Source organism: Salvelinus alpinus, chromosome 28, assembly GCF_045679555.1.
Source record: "Salvelinus alpinus chromosome 28, SLU_Salpinus.1, whole genome shotgun sequence".
NCBI classification, from domain to species: domain Eukaryota; kingdom Metazoa; phylum Chordata; class Actinopteri; order Salmoniformes; family Salmonidae; genus Salvelinus; species Salvelinus alpinus.
This window is the reverse complement of record NC_092113.1, coordinates 11,812,478-11,827,537: the sequence shown is the minus strand read 5'-3', so window position 1 is coordinate 11,827,537 and position 15,060 is coordinate 11,812,478. Positions and strand designations below refer to the sequence as shown.

At 39.7% G+C, this 15,060-nt stretch overlaps 1 protein-coding gene across 4 annotated transcripts in view; it reads left to right on the top strand.

The window, feature by feature from the left end:
* Positions 1-3,545: 3,545 nt before the first annotated feature.
* The window catches only part of rtel1 (regulator of telomere elongation helicase 1), a 61,899-nt gene continuing 50,384 nt past the window's right edge, over positions 3,546-15,060 (top strand). For 2 of the 4 annotated variants that reach the window (XM_071371630.1, XM_071371629.1), the window contains exons 1-11: positions 3,548-3,900; positions 4,272-4,470; positions 4,738-4,831; positions 4,929-5,010; positions 5,396-5,456; positions 5,764-5,839; positions 6,543-6,627; positions 9,620-9,685; positions 12,787-12,940; positions 13,161-13,199; positions 13,875-13,947. In XM_071371630.1, coding sequence (XP_071227731.1) covers positions 3,799-3,900; positions 4,272-4,470; positions 4,738-4,831; positions 4,929-5,010; positions 5,396-5,456; positions 5,764-5,839; positions 6,543-6,627; positions 9,620-9,685; positions 12,787-12,940; positions 13,161-13,199; positions 13,875-13,947 — 1,031 coding nt within the window. In that variant the 5' untranslated portion in view covers positions 3,548-3,798. Of the gene's footprint in view, positions 3,901-4,261; positions 4,471-4,737; positions 4,832-4,928; positions 5,011-5,395; positions 5,457-5,763; positions 5,840-6,542; positions 6,628-9,619; positions 9,686-12,786; positions 12,941-13,160; positions 13,200-13,874; positions 13,948-15,060 lie in introns of all 4 variants that reach the window. The other 2 variants (XM_071371631.1, XM_071371632.1) reach the window with 2 other exon arrangements.

The window sequence follows — 15,060 nt, the reverse complement described above, 5'->3', positions numbered from 1 at the left end:
TTGCGTTTGTTCTGGGATTGATTTGCACTTTTTGCACCAAAGTACGTTCATTTCTAAGGGACAGAACGCGTCTCCTTCCTGAGTGGTATGACGGCTGCGTGGTCCCATGGTGTTTATACTTGCGTACTATTGTTTGTACAGATGAACGTGGTACCTTCATGCGTTTGGAAATTGCTCCCAAGGATGAGCCAGACTGGTGGAGGTCTACAATTTCTTTTCTGAGGTCTTGGCTGATTTCTTTTGATTTTCCCATGATGTCAAGCAACGAGGCACTGAGTTTGAAGGAAGGCCATGAAATACATCAACAGGTACACCTCCAATTGACTAAAATTATGTGTCACGACTTCCACCAAAGGTGGTTCCTCTCCCTGTCCGGGCGGTGCTCGGCGGTCGGCGTAGCCGGCCTACTAGCCATCACCGATCCATTTTTCCTTTTCCGTTTGTTTTGTCTTTGGTTCTTTCACACCTGGTTTCATTTGCTTTATTTCTGTGTGTATAATTACCCCTGTTGCCTGCTTAGGTTTGTGAGGGATAATTTGTGTCATGTTGCTCCTTGAGGTTGTGCCTCAGTTATTTTCACGTATATACCAATTGTGTATAAGTTTAAGGAGCGTTGTTTTTCCTCCTTCCGTCAGTAACTGTGTTCCCTTTTGTCGTGGGCGTTTATTTGGTATTGTACCTGACCCTATTGTTGTGGACTTGCCTATTAAAAGACGCTACTTGGACATCTCTGCTCTCCTGCGCTTGACTCCTTCACCTACCTCTAAATACAAAATCGCAACATTATGTCAATTAGCACATCAGAAGCTTCTAAAGCCATTACATCATTTTCTGGAATGTTCCAAGCTGTTTAAAGGCACAGTTAGTGTATGTAAAATTCTGACCCACTGGAATTGTGATACAGTGAATTATAAGTGAAATAATCTGTATGTAAACAATTGTTGGACAAATTACCTGTGTCATGTGCAAAGTAGATGTCCTAACCGACTTGCCAAAACTATAGTTTGTTAACAAGAAATTTGTGGAGTGGTTGAAAAACAAGTTTTAATGACTCCAACCTAAGTGTATGTAAACTTCTGACTTCAACTGTATCTACAGTGCCTTCGGAAAGTATTCAGACCCCTTGACATTTTATTATGTGACAGCCTTATTCTAAAATGTTTTAATTGTTTTTTTCTCTTCAATCTACACACAATACCCCATAATGACAAAGCAAAAACAGGTTTTTAGAACTTTTTGTAAACTTATTACAAATAATAAACTGAAATATCACAAGTATTCAGACCCTTTACGCATCACATTGTTGAAGCACCTTTGGCAGCGATTACAGCATTGAGTCTTCTTGGGTATGCCCCTACAAGCTTGGCACACCTTTATTTTGTGAGTTTCTCCAATTCTTCTTTGAAGATTCTCAACATGATGCTTGGTATCCAAGCGGGCTGTCGTGATTGGTGGAGCGCTGCATAGATGGTTGTCCTTTTGGAAGGTTCTATCATCTCCACAGAGGAACCTTAGAGTTCTGTCAGAGTGACAATCAGGTTCTTGGTCAGCTCCATCACCAAGGCCCTTCCCCCCTGATTTTTCTTTTGGCCAGGCGTCAAGCTCTAGGAAGAGTCTTGGTGGTTCCAAACATCTTCCATTTAAGAATGATGTAGGTCACTGTGTTCTTGGGGACCTTCAATGCTGCAGACATTTTTTGGTAGGTCCCCTCCCCCAGATCTGTGCCTTTGGAATTTTTGTTTTAGAATCCGTCTCTCACAGTTGAAGTGTACCTATGATAAAAATTACAGACCTCTACATGTTTTGTAAGTAGGAAAACCTGCAAAATTGGCAGTGTATCAAATACTTGTTCTCCCCACTGTATATAGGAAAACTGTACATGTAAGGAGTCCTTAGCAATACATTGTTTCAGCTTACTGGTTCAGGTTTAGCTCTGGTCCAGGGCACTTGTGAGCATTCCTCCACTTGTAGTAGGGGATTGTGCGCCAGTCGTAGTGGCGGAATGTGCACTAACGTGGAAGAACTTTCACCAACGACTGGACCAGAGCTAGGTCAGTTTGGGCTCTTCTAGCTTGTTGCACCTTGGAGCTCCAAGATGTGCTTCGTCATTTTGGGATAAAAACACACACAACAGTGTTGAAGCAAGAATGTCTGGAGCAAGAATTGTTGATATGAGTTTTGTTGTTGTGGTCAATTAAATCTTGAACTGGCCTCTCCTTCTTGATACTGGCAGCAGAGCATGGCAAAGCTTCCTGTCTGTGAAAGAAAATATCCATGTTTTTATATTGCATTTATATTGGAAAAAAGCTATATCCACCAATTTTTCACATTTGTGTTTTTTCCTCAGAAATTATTGCTTATATGTACCTTCACATGTGTGTAAAATCTTACTGTTCTGAAATGTTCTATTAATAGGTTTTAGAAGTGTATTAAAATGGGTTTTGTTGCAAAAACGCTATTTATCAATTGTTTAGCTGGAATGGAATATTCAAGTCCTGTATTTTTGACTGTGATATGTGGTTGAACTGTAAGTCGCTCTGGATAAGAGCATCTGATTAAAATGTCAAATGTTTATATTTTACTTACAGATCTATATTGCTGTATTGATAATTCAATTATACCGTTCTTTATAAAAAATGTAGGCTAGTTACTTTTCACAGTTCACTATGTAAAACTTAGCAGTACTACTTGTTTCTCTCAGTGAGGCGAATATATAGCGTTTGCAACAAAACATGATAATTTGTCTCTCTGAAATGAAATCACCAAGTGATAGATAAAAAAACAAATACATGTATGCCATTGAACAACCCAATGACTGTATATATGAACCCCATGTCAGATTTCATATTGAGGTGAACATCCAAGTGTCTTGTTTTCATTAAATAAGCATATTATTTTTCTTATTATCTACTTCTGTCTGACTTTTTGAGATCAACTTCTACAACGAATACATTATGTCTAATTAAGCAATAAGGACCAAGGACTTGTGGTACTGTTAATGGCCATTATATCACTGTTTATGCATGACACAATGCAGAGCACCTGGATGCAGCCACAAACCCCCGAGGTGCCTCATTGCTATTATAAACTGTTTACCAAAGTAATTAGAACAATAAAAGTATTGTTTGTCATACCCGTAGTATAACACTGTTTCAGACAATCAGCATTCAGGGCTCGAACCACCCGGTTTATATGGCGCTTTTGATAATTTCTGGGTGCTCTGCTAATTTACGAGAGAGAAAGAGAGCATACCTCCTACCATGTTTGTCTGTCTATGAGTGTGGTTGTGTAGTCTGCACGTGTGTGTGTGTGTGTGTGTGTGTGTGCGCAAAATGTCTTTGATTTCATATCAATGACACTGCCGGACAACATCACAGACATTCTGTTGTGAATAAAGACTATAAGCATTGGCCACTATACAAATTCAATTCAAGCAAACGCATCAACAGTCAGAGCACATAATAATCTAATGTCCATCGAGTTAGTAGATGAGCCTATCATGAGGCAGCAAAGAGCCATGCCTTTGCTTGTAATCTTTGCGCAAGTGCGCATGTGTGAAAGCAGAGAGTTCGCGCCAAGCATGAAAGTTGAACCGCACTGACTGTCTTTAATTCCGGTGAATTGAATTCGGGGAGATACATCAGCCAAGCAACTCCATACATCCTTAGTTATGTTTCAGGTGCTGACCAGTTCTGTGGTTTGACAGCCTGTACTTGTTAGTTTGCTTTAGCTAAAGAGCTAGTTTACTAATCTGCTAATGTAGCCAGCTAGCAAGCTGCGCGAGCCTGCTGAAAAACGATGCCTCCACTGACTTTGAAAGGGATAACTGTGGATTTCCCTTTCACCCCATACGAATGTCAGAAGGATTATATGAGCAAGGTGATTGAGTGTCTACAAAACGTAAGTGTGCTTTATGGACCTTCAAACATGACCATCTTGCTATCAAAGTTAGCAAGCTATCCAGGAAGTGCATTTTTTTGTGTGAAATGTCATTGGCCGTCGGGTCAGATTGAGGTGGGTTTAAGATGGGTACAGTAACTTGTAGAGTCAACATGCTCAGATAAATAAATTGGCTAGCTATCAACCTGAATTAATAAATGCAGGAATTAATACAAAATAATAATTTTAAAAAGTAATGCAAACAACCTAGCGACAGTGGAAATGTAAACTCTTAATCCCCATGTATGGACAGTGGCCGCTACACAAACCAACAGATTCTCAGCAGTGCAAGGGGAACGCTGTTGAAACACATTTTAATAAGTGTATTTCAGAAGGTAAATGGGGTTCTGGAGAGTCCGACAGGCACGGGTAAAACCCTATGCCTGCTGTGTGCCACCCTTGCCTGGAGGGACTACTTCAAAGACACCATTTCTGCCAGGAAGATAGCAGAAAAGATGGGAGGAGCAGAGCTTTTCCCCAACACACCATTGGCATCGTGGGGGACCGCTGCAACAGATGGAGACACAACAAGTATGGGCACCACACACATAGCATCTGTTCTGCATGAAAAACGGCTAATCTATCATATAACTGCCATCGTGATGTTGCTGATTGCAATACTAGGCTAATTCAGCAAAATGTGCAGTCCAGTTCACATAATCTGATCAATACTGATACAAACTATGTTGTTTTTCTTAACACATTTTGTTTTCTTTAGTAGATCACCATGCTTTTATATTTACACCTGTATGTTAATACATTTTTGAATCCCTTTTATGATATCTTTGTCCCTTGTAGCTTATTATACTGATATTCCAAAGATCATCTATGCATCCAGGACACATTCTCAGCTGACCCAGGTTATTAATGAGTTAAAGAACACTTCCTACAGGTAAGGGCCTTCTTGTTAATCCTAGAAGACTCACACCCTTGTGTACGTTGCAATTATCGTCAGTGTTAAAATGGTGTTGTTGTTTTCTGACTTTCAGGCCCAAAGTGTGCGTGTTAGGATCCAGGGAGCAGCTTTGTATTAACCCGGAGGTGATGCGTCAGGAGAGCAACCACCTTAAGGTACAGAAAGGATAGGAATAAAGTCTGAGAGGTCAACACAGCTTGTGATGAATCAACCATATTAGGATGGACAGTAGAGGTGCAGTGAGCTTCTGTCAACGTGCAATTAGTAGATGTCAAGTCAGAATGTGTGAGGCATCAAATTAGTTTGTGTTCTGTCTTTACCAAATCAGTCTATACCCTGTTCTAATCACTTTACCAAATCCATATGTTTTGCTTCTACAATTCATGATTTACAGTTTTCAATCTTTATGGTTATAAATAACACATGCTGTCCTTTACAACTTATTTTTATCCATAAATATACACGTTAGACATTATTTTTGGATTTCAGAGCCTCAGTTGATATATCCTGAATCTGACTGACATGGTATTCTCTTCCCAGGTTCACATGTGTAGGCAAAAGATATCCACCAGGTCGTGCGTCTTCTACAACAATGTTGAAGGTATGCGTGTAAATAGATTGAGAGAGGATGGCTCATACCACAGAATTAAATAGAACACTACTATAAAATATCACACTAGTATTATGTGTATCTTTATGCCTGATACTGTCTTTAAGCACTGACTTTTATTATCCTCTGATTGAGGACATTGACAAAATCTAGTAAAAACAGAAGTTCATAAGCTATTGTGTACAGCTGTCTAATTCCCCCCCCCCAAGATAGTAACTGTCATTGACCAATAGTTGAATTAATTTAAATGCCTGCAATTAATTGTGAAATCGGATATTTGATTTTCTCCCAACTCCAGAGAAGAGCATGGATAAAGACCTGGTGAACTCCATTCTGGATGTTGAAGATCTGGTGAAAGCTGGCAACAAGCAAAGGTATGAAATCTCCCATTCCACCCCTTCTTGTACTATTCCACCCCTTCTTCCAAACCCCTAGCTTTACCAGCTTGGCTACAAACCGTTATCATTAGTCTTGTTTGTGGAGGGCATATTGGAATATTAATGTCTCTGGAGCATTTAAGCTGCAAATGCTGTTTCATGGGATGCAGGTTGCCAGATATATAGGCTTTCAGTTATAGCTGGAGCCATCAGTTACAGTATGGCATCCCACTGGATTCCCTCTGAAGTGCCACCCACACTGGCAACTAATAGAAACCTGGGAAACAGGAGGATGTATTTTGAGGCATTGTGTTTTGTAATTAATTTGTCTTGCAATTCAGATAGGCAGGGGGTGTAAGGACTAGAGGCAAACTTTTGGATGTAGCCATATGGGATTTGTAATTATTCACTCAACTACAGTTTTGCCAGGGAGGTTTAGTTTGAGACTATTGTGTTTTTACAAGGTCAATTCTTTTCATACTTATTAATGAAGATGGATTGAATTCAGTCTTTCACCTGTGCCTTTCATCTTCATTCCAAATCACACTGAACTCATCTGTTTTTTTCTCTTTGCCATACTCTTTCTTCATGCAATCATTGACTTATTTCTGGAGAGGACTTTAATGGAAATGTTTTGGAAATGTATTGATTTACTGGAGCATCCCGTTTTCTTTGTCTCACAGTTGCCTTGTTTTCATAGGGTCTGCCCATACTACCTCTCACGCTCCTTGAAACAGCAGGCAGAAATCATATTCATGCCTTACAACTATCTACTGGACCCAAAGGTGAGCCAAGTGTTCCTCTGTGATTCTGAGAATGCGAGGCCACATGGGTCATATTTATTAGTGCACACCATAGCAAAATGTTTTGCACCGAGCACAAAAACAAAGGTTTCTTATTGGATAAGTTAAGGTAGTCTCTCCCTCTCCAAGTCTGTTGTCTTCTGTTTGGTGCCAAGTGAATACGACCCTGATGTGTGAGGAGGCACAATCATTTCTCCCTGAAAATGGTCTTGACCGTTCTTTAGCTTTATAGTAGTAGCAAGTAATTTACTTAATCAAACAAGAATTCACAGAGCATCATACAGTATATCCAATGCTACCAAGTAAGATTTATTGACCTGTCAGTTGACTGGCTTTGTTGAATCAAATTTAACTGCTCGTTATGATGTATTATTGTTGAATCACACTAAAGAAATGTGTGTCTCTTTTCTCTCTCTGCAAAGTTATAATGCAATATTTTAGATTTCAGTTTCAGCCAGTTGCTTAATAGTAGTACAAATTAGAGGTCGACCGATTATGATTTTTCAACACCGATACCGATTATTGGAGGACAAAAAAAGCCGGTGCCGATTTATAAAAAAAAAAAAAAAATAATGTTTTATATATATAAATATCATGCACACACACACATTTTTGTAATAATGACAATTGCAACAATACTGAATGAACAATGAACACTTTTATTTTAACTTAATATAATACATAAATACACACACACAGCTCTGAAGTGACAATGATACGGAAGAGTCTGCTTAGGAGACAAATACTCTCAATTGTTTGAATAAAAATAGAGTTTAAGTTACCTGTGATGAATGTTGAAAACAAAAACTGTCATTTCTATATGCAGGAAATCCTATTTTAATAATGGGCATGGTAAGAATTGACGACCAAAGTGCGAGTCATAATTCCCATGACACCTTCTAGCAAAATCTGAAAAGCGGTTCCTTCATTTATTCCATAGGATATTTCTTAGATTCACTTAAAATAAGGTCTGTGTTTCGTGTAGGCTTACACCACCTTGCCAATTTTATAACTGTGTAGATATTGTTAGGATTTATGTTTATGCACTATAGCCTGCTACCATATTGTATGAAGATGAATATTGTTTTGTTACACACACACACACACAAACAATACAGATGTATGTGTGTAAAGACTGACCAACATAGAGTGACAGGCCATAAAAGCTGTGGTCAATCTGGAGAGGGGAGGGGTGCATATCTCTGGGCCAACCAGGGAGGGTAGGGCACTGGACAATACCAAATAAGGAACTGTTTGAGTGTAGAATCGGGGGGAGACACAAGACGGATCTAATCTACGCAACGACCAGATGCGGACATCTGCGAGAAGGGGACCAGTCTGAGTACCGGCGATAGGCTGAGCAAAGTTTAAACCACGCTCAGCCTCTACTGTGATAGTTCCAACGCGTCTGTTGGCCTATGTCATCACGGTATAAGAACAGCTGTTTACGTACTTCCTGCCAGTTCCCTGTTTTACCCTGCGCGGTGATACAGCAAACCCGTATATACGAAAATTGCATTTGCCATTTCATTTGCCATTTGCGTTAATTAAACATAATTCAAGAAAGTTAGCAGACCTTGCTTTTTATTTATCCTGATACCAGATTTGTTACACGCAGCGCTCAATATCCATAGGACAAGGTAACTCTGATCAATATTGCCTAAATATAAGCGAAGATCATTTTTTTTGTTGAGTGGATTTATGAAAATATGTTGACAAACGTTACCTTATCCTAGTGAGATTTACACGGGTATCAAAACGTAGAGGCGGTTTAAGCCTGCACGAAACACAGACCTTATTTGAAGTAGATCAAGACATTCTCTATGGAAGACATGAACGGTAAAATAATGAAGGAACCCCTTTCAAGTTCAGCCACAAGTTATTACAGGATTTATAACGCGTCGACTATTTCTCTCTAAACCATATACCTTTGACTAATCCGGAAACTATCAACTCGAAAACAAAACGTTTATTCCGTTCCTTCCGTTCCATATTTTATCTAACGGGTGGCATCCATGAGTCTAAATATTCCTGTTACATTGCACAACCTTTAATGTTATGTCATAATTACGTAAAATTCTGGCAAATTAGTTCGCAAAGAGCCAGGCGGCCCAAACTGTTGCATATACCCTGACTCTGCGTGCAATGAACGCAAGAGAAATTACACAATTTCACCTGGTTAATATTGCCTGCTAACCTGGATTTCTTTTAGCTAAATATGCAGGTTTAAAAATCTATACTTGTGTATTGATTTTAAGAAAGGCATTGATGTTTATGGTTAAGTACACATTGGAGCAATGACAGTCGATTGATTGATTGTTTTTTATAAGATAAGTTTAATGCTAGCTAGCAACTTACCTTAGCTTACTGCATTCGCGGCACAGGCAGGCTCCTCGTGGAGTGCAATGTAATCAGTGTTAGAGTATTGGACTAGTTAACTGTAAGGTTGCAAGATTGAATCCCCCGAGCTGACAAGGTTAAAAATCTGTCTTTCTGCCCCTGAACGAGGCAGAACGTTCCTAGGCCGTCATTGAAAATAAGAATGTGTTCTTAACTGACTTGCCTAGTTAAATAAAGATTAAATAAAGGTGTAAAAAAATAAATAAATCGGCGCCCAAAAATACCGATTTCCGATTGTTATGAAAACTTGAAATCGGCCCCGATTAGTCGGCCATTCCGATTAATCGGTCGACCTCTAGTACAAATGTAAGCTTTGGAGAAACTGCTGTGTCATGCCTGCCTTGAAAGGGTCTGTACGTGCTGCTTTTAGGTACTTGGTCAATCTTACTTACAGCAGATGTTTCTCATGTGCTAGCCATTAAACCCCTGTCAGGCTTATTTTAGACTGCTATATTAGCATGCTTTAGTCATGACATGGATGCATATAGAATACATATTGGCTTTAAAAGTAGATTTTCACAAAATTGTGCTCTTTTCACAATTCATTTTACATTTCTTCCTCATTGCTTGACAGAGTCGCAGGGCGCACAACATCGAGTTGAAAGGGGCAGTGGTCATTTTCGACGAAGCGCATAACGTGGTAAGTTGGACTGCAGGTCTCCTTGGTTTATTCATGTGCAATGGGGGTCATTGATAATTGATGATCCCCTTCTTCACCCACCACCATTTTGAAACATCTAAGTTCCACGAAGATATAAAGCATTCAGCCTTTCTTAAAGGAAAATGTTAATACAATATTTAAGGTAGTCAATTATCCAAAGCACTTTTTTGGCTAAATGCCTTCATCGGGGCACAATAGGAAGATACATTTTTAATAAGAGGATGTTGATGGGGGTACATTGCAACGTGTGCACACAGTTCTGCAAAAAATATAAGTAAATCTGCAAGTTGCAAAAAATACCACCCACACATTTCATCAATATACACTCCCCTATGTATTTATTTGGAAAGTAAAGCTAAATCTTTTAAATTGTCTCTTTACTCCAGCATTTTGGATTTGAGATCAAATGTTTCATGAGTCAACAGTACAGAATGTACCATTTTTTTATTTGAGGATATTTGAATACTTATCTGTTTTATCCCAGTTATTTTCTATCCTCTACCTTCAGGGTCGTGTTCACTAAAGCACACTGTAAAACATGAAAATCAAAACAATATTACTGGACAAATTCAGGTAGTACCTTGCCTTTTTACAACCTTTTCTCCCTACTGAACAACACTATCCTGGTGTGTCCTATTAAACCCACTCCAGCCAGAGCCAGTGTGGCAGCCTTCCGTGAGAGAGCCTGAGAACAACCTGCTCTCCTCTGGGTGTTACGCAATCTGCCTGATCACACACACCGCACTGCAGTCAGTGTACACCCTCCCTGCCTGCCTTTTTAGACCACAACCAGATCGGAGTGGGGGACGGAATAGAACATGGGGAGACGATGTGCAAGTCACGCAAGGCTGTTGGCGCCCAGCCTCCTGGCACTAATAGGAGCCCCTGACTTTGCAATAATAACCCGGCAGTCATATGCTCCAAAACCAACTACCAAGAACAAACGTCGCACAGCACTATAACATTGTGGTACATGGTCATGAATAGAGTCAGAGAGGCATATTTGTCATAAATAGTACATTTCTATCCACAATGTTTGCCTACTGAACGTGGCCCTGATTGGCTTCTCCCCCTGTGAGAAAAATGTCCATTATCTTTATAGCCATCTTCACACTGTTGGCTTTCCTTTACAACTATTGTTTTTGACTGTGTGGATAGAGAATTGAGCAATATTTATTTCAGTAAGGCATCATCGGCAGTAGCTGTAGTCTGCTTTTGTGAAACTAAAGAGCAGCCATTAAATGACTGCCAGACAAATAGAAACTGCAGAGCACGAGCATGACTAAGGCAAATAATCGAGATCTGCATCCATAGTGTGTCGACACTGCCACCCTTAGTCCCCCAAAGTCCCAACTTCAATCCATTTTATAGGTCGGAAGAAAAAACGAGAACCAGCCAAGTTGATTTATTTCTTATGTCTCCATTTTAATTTCAGGCAAAACTGGTTTGCTTGTCCAGGAGTTTGGAGTTATTACAACTTTGAGAACAATCTGGAAGGCTGCCAAGTGGCTGGCTGTTGTCTCTTCAGTCTCCCAACTCTGATTGCCCACTGCAGTACTATACAGTGCATTCGGAAAGTATTCAGACCCCTTCACTTTTTCCACATTTTGTTACGTTACAGCCTTATTCTAAAATGTATTAAATAAAACATTTTCCTCATCAATCAACACACAATAACCCATAATGACTAAGCGAAAACAGTTTTTTTTAAAAAATTGTTGCCAATTTATAAAATACATTTAAAAAACGAATTTACATAAGTATTCAGACCCTTTTGCTTTGAGACTTTGATTGATCATCATTGAGATGTTTCTACAACTTGATTGGAGTCCACCTATGGTAAATTCAATTGATTGGACATGATTTGGAAAGGCCCAAACCTGTCTATATACCGTCCCAAAGTTGACAGTGCATGTCCGAGCAATAACCAAGCCATGAGGTCAAAGGAATTGTCTGTAGAGCTCCGAGACAGGATTGTGTATCAAAAAATGTCTGCAGCATTGAAGGTCCCCAGTAACAGTGGCCTCTATCATTCTTAAATGGAAGAAGTTTGGAACCACCAAGACTCTTCCTAGTGCTGACCACCCAGCCAAATTGAGCAATCGAGGGAGAACGGGCCTTGGTCAGGGAGGTAACCAAGAACCCGATGGTCAACCTGACAGAGCTCCAGAGTTCCTCTGTGAAGATGGGAGAACCTTCCAGAAGGACAACAATCTCTGCAGCTCTCCACCAATAAGGCCTTTATTGTGGAGTGGCCAGACGGAAGCCACTCCTCAGTAAAAGACACATGACAGCTCGCTTGGAGTTTGCCAAAAGGCACCTAAAGGACTCTCAGACCATGAGAAACAAGATTCTCTGTTCTGATGAAAACAAGATTGGTTTCTAAATGCCAAGCGTCATGTCTGGAGGACGACTGGCACCATGTTTTTTAACGACAGGGACTGGGCGACTAGTCAGGATCGAGAGAAAGATGAAGGGAGCAAAGTACAGAGAGGTCCTTGATGAAAACCTGCTCCAGAGCGCTCAGGACCTCAGACTGGGACGAAAGTTCGCCTTCCAACAGGACAACGACCGTTAGCACACAGCCAAGACGTGGCTTCGGCTGCAGGAGTGGCTTCGGGACCAATCTCTGAATGTCCTTGAGTGGCCCAGCCAGAGCCCGGACTTGAACCCGATCTAAAATCTCTGGAGAGACCTGAAAATAGCTGTGAAGCGACGTTCCCCATCCAACCTGACAGAGCTTGAGAGGATCTGCAGAAATGATTCACCAACATCCTAATATATTCCTCCATTAAGAAAGGTTTGAGCATGGCGGATTACGGTTCAACCATTACCAGGTATTACGAGACCATTTTTCAGGTATTTAGCACTTTGTGCAAAACTCATGAACAGGAAAATATCCATTAGGCACTAAACGGAAGAAAACTGACAAACGGGGATGGACTACCTGGATGTTTTGGAAAAAAAGTACTCCTTTTCGTTTGCAAAACAAAGGAAACTGTTTCCGTTGTTTACCCTTATGAACATGAACCACTGTAAATTTTGCCTTTGACTGCTCTGACCACTGAAAATGCCCACAGGAGAAGATGTGTGAGGAGTCCACATCCTTTGACCTCACGCCCTACGACCTGGCATCAGCCATCGATGCTGTGGACAAGCTGCTAGCGGAGCAGGCCAAAGAGGCCGGGCGAGGAGACGTCTCGGAGGACTTCAATATGGAATCCATAAACGGGGGTCAGAATAATTATTGTCTACACAATTTGGAAACTCATTGTAAGAACAAGCGTTCATGATTCCAGAGATCTTTGAAGTAGTGTCCTCCTGGTTCCATTGATTGAGTAACGTGTGAATTGTATTGTTATGACAATTTTACTACATTGTTCAATTTGAAACGGAAACAGTTTTTTATATTTTTTATTTGAAAGTGCCACCTATAACAATTCTTTCATTCCAGGTTTGAAATTGGACATAACCACCATTGCTAAAATAAAACGTAAGTTATTTTATCCTAATGTTTGTCATGCAACCATCATACACTCCTATCTTTAAAAGGACCAATCAGCAGTTGCTACATCCATTTTTGGACTTATAAATGAATTATATGTACCCAATGATTCATGAAGAATTTAACTTATAAATGCCTCATGAGCTTAGTCGTACCCCATCAGAACCCAAAATATAAGCTTGTTTTATGCCAATGTTTGTAAACAAAGAACATTTTAAACAAGAACTATATATATTTTTTAATTTAACCTTTATTTATCTAGGCAAGTCAGTTAAGAACAAATTCTTATTTACAATGACGGCCTACCGGGGAACAGTGGGTAAACTACCTTTGTTCAGGGGCAGAATGACAGATTTGTGCCTTGTCAGCTCGGGGAAGAACAAGCCGCCCCCTATATAGCTTCAACACATGGTTAAAACTACCATTTTGATATGGATGGCATCTTGCATCTATAGCCCTATGCATTTGAGAGTGGTTACATTTCTCCAGCCCCATCCCTTTTACCAAACCAGGGTGAGGGAGACTGCTTTGTTATTGTTTCTACTGCTGATTGCTGCTTTAAGAAGCATGGGATTTCACCAATGAATGTGTCCAATGGTTTAAATGTGTAATATCTGAGAGATTGCACTGCACAACTCCCTTCTTACATAAATTGTTTTGCAGAGATACTTCTGGATCTGGAGGCGGCCATTGATTCTTACGACGTGCCGGACAAGGGGATCACCAAACCTGGAAGGTGTGTGCTTCTGGGTTTTACAGAGGGTATACGTGATATTAATATTGAGATGTTTTTGCTTATGGCTGTCATCACCACCCAAAAGAGAATTAAGGATAAAGTCAGTGCATTTATTTTGGAACTCACCTCATAGCACCATTGCAAAAGCACTTGACAGGCTATGCATTTGGTTACTGCTGTCATCTCCAAAGATAATGAAGGGTAAAGCACATTTTACACTTCATGCACATTAGTGTATTTTTTTTGTAATGCCCTTCAAAGCATCGTGCTTGCATTTACAGTGCCGTCAGAAGATTTTCACAACCCTTCACTTTTTCCATATTTTGTTGTATTACAGGCTGAATTTAAAATTGATTAAATTGAGAGATTATGTAACTGGCCTACACCCCATAATGTCAAAGTGGAATTTTGTTAAAAATGAAAAGGTGAAATGTCTTGAGTCAATAAGTATTCAACCCTCCTTTTTTTGTAGCAAGCCTAAATACAGTGCATTGGGAAAGTATTCCAACCCCTTGACTTTTTCCACATTTTGATACGTTAGTCTTATTCTAAAACTGATGAGAGAATGTTTTTATTTAATCCATCTACACACACTACCCCATAATGGCAAAGCGAAAACAGGTTTTTAGAAATGTTTGCGAATATATTAAAAACAGAAGTAACTATTCCGACAGTGCCAAGACTGTGCAAAGCTGTCATCAAGGCAAAGGGTGGCTACATTGAAGAATCTCAAATATAGAATATATTTTGATTTAACACTTTTGGTTACTACATGATTCCATATGTGTTATTTCATAGTTTTAATGTCTTCAATATTATTCTACAATGTAGAAAATAGTAAAAAAGAACAAAAACCCTTGCATGAGTAGGTGTGTCCAAACTTTTGACTGGCACTGAGAGATTATGTAGAGATTACAGTGCCTTCGGAAAGTATTCAGACCCATTGACTTTTTCACATTTTGTTACATTACAGCCTTATTCTATAATGGATTAAACAAATATAAATGTTTGTAAATGTATTAACATTAAAAAACAAATACCATATTTACATAAGTATTCAGACCCATTGCTATGAGACTCGAAATTGACCTCACTTGCATCCTGTTTCCATTG